The sequence below is a fragment of the Diabrotica undecimpunctata genome, chromosome 1 (genome assembly GCF_040954645.1).
Source record: "Diabrotica undecimpunctata isolate CICGRU chromosome 1, icDiaUnde3, whole genome shotgun sequence".
Taxonomy (NCBI): domain Eukaryota; kingdom Metazoa; phylum Arthropoda; class Insecta; order Coleoptera; family Chrysomelidae; genus Diabrotica; species Diabrotica undecimpunctata.
Window position 1 is genome coordinate 189878165 of NC_092803.1, and position 13145 is coordinate 189891309.

The following is a 13145-nucleotide window of genomic DNA, read 5'->3' on the forward strand; positions in this document are numbered from 1 at the left end:
TTGATTTTCTCTGATCAAATGAGTCCTAAGCTAAGAATGTCTGTAGCTCCTATAGAAAAAGACCATGAGTTATTGATCAAAAATCGTACAGCCACACCTTTGACGTATGAACTCTTCTAAATACAGGAAATAATCTTTATTTATATTCCTTTATCCTTTGTTTCATTGAATGCATGATTGGACAAGGCAATGTTTACTAATTTTAATTTACTTATTAATTTTTAATTTAAAAATCATAATCTTGTTAATTTGATAAATATGACTCATATTTCCTTTGTCTAAACCTTTATTACTAAATATTTTGATAATTTAATATATTTAAATCATAAAATTCATATCAGTTTTATCAGGCAATAAAGAATTTACACAATTATTACTAAATTTAATGTTTATGTCAGTATATGTAGATAATATTAGACTATAGGGTAGAAACGTAGACTAATAAAAAAAATGGGACAAGCAAAAAGCCAATTCACGGATGATGAACTGCAGAATTACCAAGTAAGACAAAATATTCTTCATATTTTTTGAAGCTATTTTCTTGTGGCATCTTTACAAATTACTATTTTTACTGAGAATTAACCACAATTTTAGTTTAAAATATATTTACTTTGGCGTTTAGATTTCCACTTCGGAAATCGTTCTCAAAATACAAATTTGTATTTCCGAAATGGAAATCGAAACGTCAAAACAAACTTATTTTAAACTAAAGTTGTGGTTAATTCCCAGTAAAAATAAAGTCGACAAAATATAATGTTTGCAAATATTTTTTAGGATCTAACATATTTTACTAAAAAGGAAGTCTTGCAGTAAGTGGTACTCAGCAATATTTTTATATATTATTTCTAAATCAAATATAATTTTAGTGCCCATCAAAAATTTAAAGCTCTTGCTCCAGAGAAAGTAGGTCACAATAAAAATGCCAAACTACCAATGGAAAAAATTTTATTATATCCAGAACTGAGTGTGAATCCATTTGGGGAGCGCATATGTAAAGTTTTCAGCTCAAGTCATGATGGTCATTGCACTTTTGAAGATTTTTTAGATATGATGTCAGTGTTCAGCGAAACAGCCCCAAAGTCTGTAAAAGCTGAACATGCCTTTCGTATATTTGGTAATATTATGTGCTAATACATTTTTATTTGGAAATATGTTTACTCTAAACAATCAGTATAAAAATTTAGTTTGTATGGGTTACAGTTTAAATTGTAATTAAGATTCATAAACTCTATCTATATTTTCGTAATCCATATTTACGTAACTTGCCTATTTTATGTAAACAGAATTACACTATGATATAAATAAATGTTTCTAGTTTTTACCATAACATAAATTAATGAAATTAGTTTAGAAGAGTTAGTGTGGACTATAAGCATTCTCAGTAACACACATTTCTTTTTCAATGTTATTTTTTGAGCAATATTTACTTTTTATTATTGTGACTGCCAAAAACCCAGCTTTGCACAAATAGGATGTTGCAAATGGAATTTAATATTTGTAGAGCTTTACCACCAAGCAGTGGATATTCCTCTTTTACTGATATCCAAAAATCAGAAAGTTCCATGCTATTAAATTTTAGCTTTAAAGTATTATCGCAAGACAAGTCAATAAATCAAAATTTACTTCTAAAGAAATAAATTTTGATGGAGCCTTGACACTAAATGGGCCTTAAATCCATGTAACTTTATCATTATCTGCTTCATATTATTTGTCATACTTTTTATAAGCTCTGATAGGATCATCAACAAAAATGGATTTTATATTGCAAGACAAATTAATTTTATTAGAGGTTACTATCTTGTGCAACAATGGAAAACAATCACTGATACACGCTTCATTAATTTTTATTTTCTATAGCTGTAATTGTTTTTTTGTGAAATCTGCAATCTTTTCTATTTGTTTTAAAATGTGCATATTGCATCCTTTGTGAGCTGAGTGTTGTACAACAGCTGGTTGTCAGTGGCACACACGGGGAGGGGTTTAGGGGGTTACCCCCCCCCCCAAGGCCCGAAACTGTTACTCACAAATTTTAAGGACTCAAAATTAAGGTAACATCATAAAAAAATTTCGGTGTCCGACCAAACCCCCCCCTCTCCCCCACGAGAAAATTCTAGGGGCGCTGCAGCTGGTTGTAATATTAAGTGAACCACAACTACAGGAATGTGGTAAATTTTATATTCCTCGGCCTATAGCACGGAAAATAGTGTATCTACAATCTAAATACTAGTATGTGTGTTTGAAATAAATTTTTATGTAAACAATTTTCATTTAAATTTTTAATATGTAAATTAATTTTTAGATTTTGATGGTGACGATATGTTAGGTAAATCGGATTTACAGGAAGTGATTAGAACATTAACTGGCGAATATAAACTGACGGATGCGGAAATAGACATGTTGATTGATAATATTTTGGAAGAAGCTGATTTTGACGACGATAGGTCCCTTTCTTTTGCAGAATTTGAACATATAACTGATAAATCGTCTGATTTTTTAAGGTGAATATTTTAGGTCCTTTGTATCTATCAAATTTCATTGTATTTTATGTTATATGCATATACAATATACATATACTTAAAACACAGAAATACTAATTCAGAATGCCTTGCATCTATTAGGATGTGATCTATCTGGTTAACGGTTTCAGTTATTTATTATTACTGATTTAAAAAGAATGTTGTTCGATAATTATGTGGCCTAACAGAATAAACATGAGTTTTTTTTTCGAAAAAATCCAACTCAAATATTGGTCATTGCAAGCGCAGGTTTGTGGACAGATGCGTTTTCCTGATAGAAAAACCATTTCTCTTTGATTTTGTCAAAATAATTGTAATAATCTAAAATCCAGTTGCTATTATAACTTTTCTTGCTAACAAATCTGTTTTTGTCTTCTTTGATGGTAGATAATCTTTGTGTCCATAGTTTAGACTGTCCTTTGTTTCGTCTACATAATTAAAAACTAAAGAGCAAATTCTAATGGTGTTCTAATGGAGCATATTCTGATTTAACTGACTTGGCACTGTGCTTTGGAGTGCACGTAAAGCCGTCGGTCCTGGCTAGGCAAGTGGTCGTTAATTCATGTTAGGGACACTTACGCGACCTGAAAACCCTAACACTACACTTTAGCCAAACTCTTACACGAACTTAACTTTACTTTTAACTCTCCGTCAACACCCGATAGGCCTTTTATTTGGTCATAGAATACTCAAGGCTCTCATATTAAAGCGAAATCAAACCTGATAGCAAAAGTAAATTCTGCCTAAATGTAACTATGCTGAAAGTTCTCCTGTAGGAGCCTGATTGGGTCATCAATACCTATTTGGAACAGAGACAGAGTTTCTTCATATGTTTATTTGTAGCCTCAAAAGAGTCATTCATTTCTTGATTGTTTTATTACCACTGAAATGTTGTCAGGCACAACAGTGCGCTCATACTGTGCCTAGGTTGTAATTCCCCAGAGTTCGCCAGGTTACTAAGAATTGCTTAGGCAACACTTTGTCTCCTGTACATGTATCTTCTGATTACGATGGTGTTACGCATCGGGATTGGTGAGCGCAGAAGTCGTGTACACAAATCTCACTGTTTACTGAGCTAGTTATGGTGCGGCTGTGTGATTTGCTCATTAAGCATGATGTATTTGTGCGTGTGTGTGGCTTGTTCAATCAACAATAAAACCTATGTCATGCTCTCAGTTGATCCGCTGGTGTCTATTTCATTTTAGCGTATTCACATCTATTCTGTTATTGCCATATAAATTGGGTTCTTTATTAACCATTAGGACGCGCCATATCGTGGATACAGCGCGTATTATACTCTGTAAACGAACGAAGTATGTTACGAAGTTTAGAATGAGCAAATAAAGGAGTGACAATAAACGGCGACAACCATGGGGAATGCTTCGATCGCAAATCCAATGAAGAAATACGAAGACGATCAAAAATAATAGACATAATCCAAAAGATTGCCTTGTTAAAATTGAACTGGGCAGGACCAAGAGCAAATAAAAGAAGTAGAGGCAGATCTCTAAACAGTTGGACTGATGACATCAAGCGAATGGCTTGAATGGATACACCTATGGTAGGCTTACATTCGTCGATGAATGAAATCAGTTCAGTGCTCCCCCGCTCATTCTCAAACCGACTCGATATTTAACCCATTAGAATCTACAGCATTGTGAAAAAGATTACTCCGATTTCAGGTCATATCTACGGTTTCCACGTAGTTATCGAACAATTATATTCTGCGTTTTATACATTCGAGATATTTACCTACATTTAGCGATAGATTTCATTTTCATAAAACTTTAAATTATAAATATATATTTTTTTTTTTCAGTGCATTCAGAATTCGTTTGTAACTCAAGAAAAGAGTGTATTATCACGATTTTTACTATATATTAATACATAAGATAAACCCTTCAAACCACAAATTATTGTCTGATTTCAAGATAATAATTGATAGGATAAGTGGAAATCTAGGGAATTATTCAGAACTTCGTAAATTATAAACTAGTAATCTCCTTATTTAAAGTTTGCTGCGTTTTCATTGGAACCAAGTATTTTAAGCCAAATGTAATTGTACAGTATTAATGTTTTTTAGATTATATAATAAAAATATCGATGAAGACATTTTATTCTATGCTTTCACCTGCTTTTCGTACATATATTATTCGCACGTGATGAATGACTAAAGGAATTTCTTATAGACCTACAAACTCGTTAAAGTTTTTCCAACTTCTAAAATTATTTAAAAAAAAATTCAAACGTTACCAAAGAATTCAGTAGATGAATTTATTGTCCATATTAATACCTGGACCCTCTCTCCTGTATACTGTTCAATCTGGCTCTGGAAAAAGTAATACGTATGTCACAAACCACAAACACTGGTTCAATATACATAAAATAAATCAGTGCAAATCCTGGCCTATGCTGATATCAATATTGTTGAGAGAACAAAAAACGCTATACGAGAGGCGTATGTAGCATTAAAAGTCTCAGCTACAAAAATGGATTTAATAATAAAAAACCAACAAAACGAAGTATATGAAAATAAGCACAACCATAAATCCTACGACCACTCGTTACAGAAGCAGTAGACAAATTAAAGAACAATAAATCACCGGGATCGGATCAAATAGCATCGGAGTTACTGAAGGAAGGAAGAGACGCACTACAAAAAACAATACATGAATTGATAACAAAGATATGGTCGAATAAACAGCTACCAGCGGAGTGGAATAGCGGTATTATTGTACCATTACATAAAAAAGGAAATCAGTTAGAATGTGGAAACTACCGTGGAATCACGCTGCTGAATGCAGCATACAAAATAATGTCCAACGTCATTTATGAAAGACTTAGACCACACACTGAAAAAATAGTTGGCAAATACCAAAGTGGCTTCTGTAGACAGAAGTCAACAATAGACCAGATATTTGTTCTGCGACAAATCATCGAAAAAACAAGTGAATATAACATCGACACACATCATCTCTTCATAGACTTTGAAAGCGCATATTACAATATAAACCAAGAATTCTTAATAATAAACGCAATGAAAGAATTTAATATACCAACACAACTAATAGAACTGATAAAAGAATCTCTAAAAGTAGAAAGTAGAATCCGGATACAAAATGAATTAACGGAAACAATAGATGTGAAAAAGGAACTACGCCAGGGAGACGCTTTATTATGCATCTTGTTCAACATCGTATTCGAGAAAATACTGAGGGACACAACAGTCAATACACGAGGAACAATCATTAATAAAAGCGTGCAAATACTAGCATTTGCAGATGATGTTGACATAATCGCAAGATCAAGAAGAGAAATGATAGAGGCATACAACCAAATAGAACGAGCTGCACAAAATAGTGGTCTTAAAATCAATCAGACCAAAACAAAATATATGCAGGTAAGTAAAAACGCAGAAATAAGACAAAATATAACAATAGGAGAATACAACATTGAGGGGGTAAAAAACTTTATATACTTGGGATCCCTAGTCACGTCTGATAATAACGTTGCGGAGGAAGTGAAGAGGCGAATATTTATTGCAAATAAATGTTACCATAGCTTAATTAGGCAACTAAGATCAGATAAAGTCGCAAGAAAAACAAAATGCCAATATAAAACCCTAATAAGACCGGTACTCACATACGGCTCAGAAACCTGGACACTCACTAAAAGAGAGGAAACGTTGTTAGCCACCTTCGAAAGAAAAATCTTGCCACACATATATAAGGGCACAAAAGAAAACGGAATATGGCGAAGAAGATACAACTCTGAACTATACAAAATATACCAGGATCTGGATATTATAACATTCATTAAAATAGGATAGCTGCGTTTGATAGGACATGTAGAAAGAATGGAAGAAGGCGAAATACCAAACAAAATATTCAAACAGATGCCAGTAGGAAAAAGAACAAGAGGAAGACCGAAGCTGAGATACTTAGAACAAATAGAAAATGATATAACAACCTTAAAAATAAAAAACTGGAGAAAAAAAGCACGAAACATCAGAATGGAGACGAATCCTGGAACAGGCCAAGACCCAAAAAGGGTTGTCGAGCCAGTGACGATGATGACTCGTTACAGAAAACGACGTCATCTAAGCAGTGATCGAATTTATATACCTGGGAGCGCTCCTTAACACTGAAAATGATACTACCGCAGAATTTGCACGGCAAACAGATGCTATTTTGGGCTCAATCTCCTCCTTAAATCCACAATTATATCGAGAAATACAAAAATAAAATTCTACAAAACAATAATACGCCCAGTCCTAACATAAATATGGTTCAGAGACCTGGACTCTAACAAAAAATAATGAAAACATGTTAGGATGTTTCGAAAGATAAGTACTAAGACGAATTTATGGAGCAGTGAATGACAATGGAGTGTGGAGAAGACGATACAACTTCGAACTTTATAGAATATACCAGGAACCTGATATCGTAAAACATTAAGATAGGACGTCTGAAGTGGATAGGGCCTGTAATGCGGATGGAACAAAACGACCCAGCTAGAAAAACGCTCCTTGATAGACCCATTGGTCAGAGAAGAAGAGGAAAACCTAGAACAAGGTCCCTTGATAACATCGATGAAGACATGGGAAAACGTGCTTGGCGGAGAAAGGCGATGGATATAGACGACTGGAGAGAAATTCTTGAAGGGCTAGGACTCACGTAGGGTTGTAAAACCAGAATGATTAATATCTTGAGATGAGACTACAAAAATAAAAGGAATAAAATTCTAAAAAACGCCCTACTGTTTCGTAGATTTTAAACAAGCGTCTCCAAAAATCCCACATGTCCATAAATTTCCAAATGATGAAGCCAAGGGAGCTTCGGATAAAATTAATGAAATATTTAAAAAGTATTTTCAAAATTATATAAAAGAGAATGTTGCAAATATTAAATGTAAATTAAAATGTGACTTTCAAGAAACTCTCCAAAATGTATGTACAAATTATTGTTATAAGACTTTTATAGATAAATATTTGAATGTGTTAATAAAAGCTTATGTAAATAAAATTAACGACAGTAATACAGAAAAATTATGTAAATTAAAAGGTAAAAATATAAAATTAAAGAAAATAACTCACAACTAAATTTGTATTTTGATTTAATCTATATGGTCTATCTAATCTATAAATGTCAAGAGTTGTATGTATGTGGTTTCCTTATTGATGATTGGATCACAGTATAGATAACAACTTGGATGAACAACCTTCCTTTGGTTAGTGCGAAAGCCGTACATGACTCATCTACTGCTTACGGAATGTCAACGTTACCCGCATGGATCAGGTTCATGGGATGTGTCCTCCACATAAGGCATAAGGTAACCTTAGACAAGATAAGATAACCGACTTCCTTTCAAAAACTGTAGTGCAAGATCTCAAGGTAAAAAGCTATGAAGGAAGAGAGAAAAATACTAATTCAAAAAGGTTTGAAAGAGAAAGTAGGTATAGCAGCGTATGTGCCAAAGCAGGGACGAGTAATAATGACAATACTGGTCGTCGTTTTTTCCGCAACTGGAAGTTATTTGCAGAAGTGATAGTGTTGATGGAAACCTGATCCATAGATTCTATATTATCCTTCAGGTTCTTGTTAGTGGCTATGTGGTCTATGTAGAGTCAGAAAAAATGGATAAATTTCGCATGGAAACAATATGACCTGTATGTTTATTAGATTTTGTTTTGTATATAAATAAAATAAATTTTCTCTCATATAATTTATAAATAGGAATGATACATCGCAAAGTTTTTGTCATGGGTATGAATATAAGTTTTATCCATGCCATATCCAAATTATGGGCCGATTTTCTTCCAATGTTTATTATCATATTATTATGGTATATCAGGTTTTCCCATTAGAATTTTCCTGTTAATCTTCGTTTTCCTCCATCAAATCGCATATTCCTCATCACTTTTCTTAACATTTCATGTGACACTGTATAATTTTTTTTGTTACGTATCACAAAGTAGGACATCGTTTTTCCGTGAATAAAAAATTATGGTATAAACACAATACATAAAAAATGCTGTACAAAGTAAACCTCTGTCAAAATCGTCCAAGTTGGATTTTGGGGCAGATTTCATTCCTTTGTTGTCGAAGCACATATATTTTTAGTTTCAGGAGAGATTTGTATTATAGTATTTAAACTTACTCCCGTTGCTGAGGCATCACACTTCTGTACTTTTTCAAAATCTTTAATAGGCTTATTTTGTACCAATTGTGGCTGCATAAAAACAATTAAATTTGCTATTATCTCCCTCCTTTGTCCAGACAAGACTTTGCCTTGTAATCTTTATTGGAAACCCCTGTTACTAATTTAAAAACTCAAATAACAGCTCTTGCAACCTAGGCAAAAGAAAAAACAATATTTTTTGTCGTCTTGCATTCAGCGATCACTGCGCACCAGAGCTGTAACCTTAGCCTAATATCAAAAAGACCAAGTCTCAAGCTATATTCTAACTAGTAGTACTAGAGATCGTAAATGATTTGGAGAGTGTGTTAAGTTGCTTGCTCAAGTAATTGTATACTGAGAAAATGATATCTGATTAAATAAATACAGAAACAAGCGATTATTACTTCCCAATTTAAATCCAAAATACCACCTATTTCCTCAAATTTGTGTTTTTTCGGAAATATAGTATACTAGTTTGAAGGTTTTATTTTATAACTTTAATTGGTTCACTGGTTTTATATGTCTTGCTGTCCAGGAAAATAATGACTTTCCAAAACCCAATTGTGCACTTACCAGCTAAAAAACTAGGAAAAAATTTAACATATGGTTATATACTAAGGATCTCAGCCCTTGCTTTGTGTTTCTTCTTAACCTAGTACTCAGCTCCAGTTTTGGTCCCACTTTTCCCACACTGATCAGGTACTTGGGATACTTAAGGTTTTGTTAATATGTTTTAGTACATTATTGAGTATTACAAGAATTTTTTAAATTGTGTATTAAAATAATTTTAAACTTCAGATAGAACAAAAAATACCACAAATAATATCAATATTTCAGATCTTTCTTTTATTGCAAGGTACAAAAATGAGATAATTAGATACATTTTATTAAAGCATATTTATGACTGAAGATATCCAGGTAATTTCATTCTCATGAATATCCAGGTGGTGAAAAATGAAACCAAGACACAAATAAAGCCAACAGTAGTTAATAATAGTCTGTTTAGTTTTGGAGTACTTGTAGTGTGTATGTGGTCCAGTACAATAAATCCTAATCCTCCCAATGAGAATAGAAAACTTGAAGCCAGACCTTCCATTATGTATTGACCATTAACCCTATATGGCATAAAAGCAACCTAAAAAGTAAATTGTGAGTATTATATTGGCAATTAATAACAAATATATTACAGGTCTAGAATGTCCATGTTCATCAGTTGTTGATCCAACACTGGGAGGCTCAACTATCACATCATAAATTATTCCTAAAATAATATTGTTGTAAACTTTTTGTCAATGATATATTTATGTATTACCCCATTACCTCCTGTGACAAGGAAATATGAAACTAATACTATAGAGAACACAGTCATTGCCGAGGGTTGTTTCACCCATGAAGGTTTTTTAATTCTCATCTGAGGTATTTCCAAAATTGTAAATGGTAACGTAAAAAATTGCTCCATCTTGATTATATAGGTTGTAGAAGAATTATTAGCTATTTATTATATAAAAACTAAAAACAGTATAAAAATTTGTTGATTGTTGGCAATCTAAACTAACCTATAAATCACTTAATCCTGATCCGGCTATCAAAGTCATTGTACCATGTCAAAGTATTGTCTGTGGATGGTCTGTGGTATTGTGGCTATCAAAGAACAAGAACCAAGTATAACCCACGGTTCGTAGCATCGTCGTAGACTTACTACGGTTGCCTCTTCCGACTAACTAATGAACATTAAGCCCGAAATTACGTCACGAGAGTACAGTAATTTGAATCGTAACATTGTTAATCGTCGTTTTTATGTCTTTGATGTGTGGAAAATAGTAAAGATAGTTATGAAATAAAGATGTCTAGTGAATTATAATACCTAATTATGAAAAACTGTTGATATGTAGGCAGTTTGGTGCTTAAAATTAATCAGAACCGGTTGTTAACGTTTATCCAATGTTAATGCAAGGTTTACGTAAATCTAGGACATTTTCTCCATTTTACACTGAAAATTTGTCGCGTATACTGAATTTCCATCAATACTGGATTAATTATTGAATGAATTACCGAATTACATAACTATTTTTTCCATTTTTTAATATATGTATTTCCTTCACACTACAACCTGTGCCTGGCATTCTAAAATTTCATCAACATTATTATTACGTTAATACACAATGAAATTGTAAAGTTTTAACCTACATTATAAAAAGATACGAAGACGATGTACGATGTACAATTAAGCTGGATTTATAGTTTGACGCACTGTAAACGTAGACGCACTGGAAAAAGATCAACATAGAATTTTGTGTACTCTTATTTATAAATGAACGTAAACGCATGACGGAACGTAAGTGAAACGCACTGCAACGGAAGAGTTGGCCAACTTTCATCTTTTACAGTGCGTTACTTGCGTCTGGCCAATCAAAAGGAAGAATTTTGTGCTGTTAACCAAAGTGAACTGTCTATCCCGCCCACCATTTTGTAAAGTTGTTTATCAACATAATCGAATTTTGATTTTGTTGATTATTTGTTACAATGAACGTTAAGAATTTATAAAATAATAATAATAAATAATAAAAGAATATTATAGTATCATGGTCACCAACTCTAGCCACTGTTTCTATTCATGCGAAAAAATTCCACTCCGTCGATTTATAAATTGAAATAAAATTTATAGTCCGTTTGTTACGTCTGCAGTGCGTCTACGTCTACAGTCCGTCAATCTATAAATCCAGCTTTACAATAAATAACGCTTCTTCGATAATTCAAAATAAGTTTTTATAGAAAACAACACCAAAATTTCAAATATAAAAATATAAAGTAAACTGAGATATTTAAGAAACGATAAATAATAAACTGAAAGATAATCACCACGAACAAACTGTGATAAAAATGGGTTTTGTATTCTTGTGTATTGGGTATGTGTACTCTGGTGACGTAACTCAAGCATCCCCACCCCAGTCGGAAGAAGTAACCTAACCGTAGTCCGACTCCGACGCTGTAAAATGACAGTGAAAACTGAAAAATCCTTCTATATGTTATGTGTCTAGATTTGAAAATAGAAGATATAGGTTATGATCAATGAATTCTGCATAGTAAAATAAATAAATATGTCATCGGTTTCAGTATTTTGTTGTTTAAAAGGATGTTTGGATAATTTTACGTTTCATCCGACAGTGCCTCACATACCAAGAGACAATCCAATTCAGTTGGACACAGCTTTTATGGGTAATCAAAACAGCATTTTCTTAATACAGCTCTTCTATTTATTTACTTGTAGGATATGAAGTAGTTGTTGTAAAAGGTGGTTTGCGACTGTGTGGTTCGGGAGCAGTCTTAGGAAATGCTCCTTTGGTTCAATCAAAATCATATTTCGAAGTTAAGGTTCAGCAAAACGGTACATGGGCGGTAGGTCTTGCTACTAGACAAACTGATGTCAGTTTGACACAAGGTATATAAATAAATAAAATATTAAACATTATCTGAAACAATAAATTATTTTCACATACTAATAAGCTACTGACAGTTTATTTGATGTTTCCTTATGATGATGATTAAGATAAGGAATGTTCTTTTCATATCTTTTTTTTTAATAAGACATTTTTTCAGACATTACACCTACCTTGTAATTATGGTTTACTCCTACAAAATCTAGAAAATAATGTAAAAGTGCCACAAGAAAAAAACTTTAGAACCATATACCTTAGCATTATTATTTTTCAGTTATTGTTTGCATAATATTCAAAACATATACCTTTTTTAGGTGGTCAAGATGAATTTTCTTGGGCGCTAGGTAGTGACCACATAATTCGTCATAAAAAACAAGAACTACATAAAATAAGCAGCGCTGGGTCTCCTGATGAAGGAATAAAACCAATCATAGAGGGTGACATAATAGGAGTGGCATTTGACCATCTTCAGTTAAAGTTTTTTATCAATGGAAAAGAAGTGGACTATGCAGTCAGTAATATTAAGGGAACTGTTTACCCAGCTTTGTATGGTAAGATTTTGAGTATTTTATTCAGATAGATGTGAAGAAAAATATACTAAGCCAAGTACTGTGTTTTACTACAAAATCACTAAAAACATGTGTTACTAGTTATAACTGTCTTCAAAGTTATGAAATCATTATATATATGAAGTATCCTAGAATATCTTACAAACTAATGAAATATAAATCAAATTAATGACTTAGACTTAGATAATAAAGAAAAACGAAAGTCTTGTAGGTTTATTTTCTAAAATCTTTTGTTTATAGAAGTTCTGATTCTTAACAATAGGTGCTAAACATCTTTTTTCCAGTATAAATAATAGAGTTTCTAGATAACATAGATGAAGGAATTGAAAGAAGGATGAAATGAGTTTGACAAGTTATATACAGAGACAGTTCAAATATCACATCCATGTTTTTTTTAATATACAATATTTTAGATACGGAAATCGGCATGCAGTTACATTTTT

The 13145-nt window shown here is 32.5% G+C and overlaps 3 protein-coding genes across 3 annotated transcripts in view; 2 read left to right on the plus strand and 1 right to left on the minus strand.

The window, feature by feature from the left end:
- The first annotated feature begins 130 nt into the window (after window positions 1-130).
- LOC140432768 (calcium and integrin-binding protein 1-like) lies at window positions 131-4618 on the plus strand. Its single transcript, XM_072520862.1, has 5 exons — window positions 131-501; window positions 775-809; window positions 867-1114; window positions 2300-2498; window positions 4336-4618. The coding sequence occupies exons 1-5, from the start codon at window positions 451-453 to the stop codon at window positions 4355-4357; spliced, it is 555 nt and encodes a 184-aa protein (XP_072376963.1). The 5' UTR covers window positions 131-450; the 3' UTR covers window positions 4358-4618.
- A 4898-nt stretch (window positions 4619-9516) lies between these two features.
- Window positions 9517-10306, minus strand: LOC140441847 (oligosaccharyltransferase complex subunit ostc-A). Its single transcript, XM_072532798.1, has 3 exons — window positions 10017-10306; window positions 9884-9957; window positions 9517-9831 (listed from the first exon to the last, which is right to left on the minus strand). The coding sequence occupies exons 1-3, from the start codon at window positions 10153-10155 to the stop codon at window positions 9595-9597; spliced, it is 450 nt and encodes a 149-aa protein (XP_072388899.1). The 5' UTR covers window positions 10156-10306; the 3' UTR covers window positions 9517-9594.
- Window positions 10307-11725: 1419 nt separating this feature from the next.
- The window catches only part of LOC140432772 (SPRY domain-containing protein 7), a 129726-nt gene continuing 128306 nt past the window's right edge, over window positions 11726-13145 (plus strand). Inside the window, exons 1-3 of the mRNA XM_072520870.1 lie at window positions 11726-11912; window positions 11965-12135; window positions 12448-12684. Coding sequence (XP_072376971.1) covers window positions 11795-11912; window positions 11965-12135; window positions 12448-12684 — 526 coding nt within the window. The 5' untranslated portion in view covers window positions 11726-11794. The remainder of the gene's footprint in view (window positions 11913-11964; window positions 12136-12447; window positions 12685-13145) is intronic.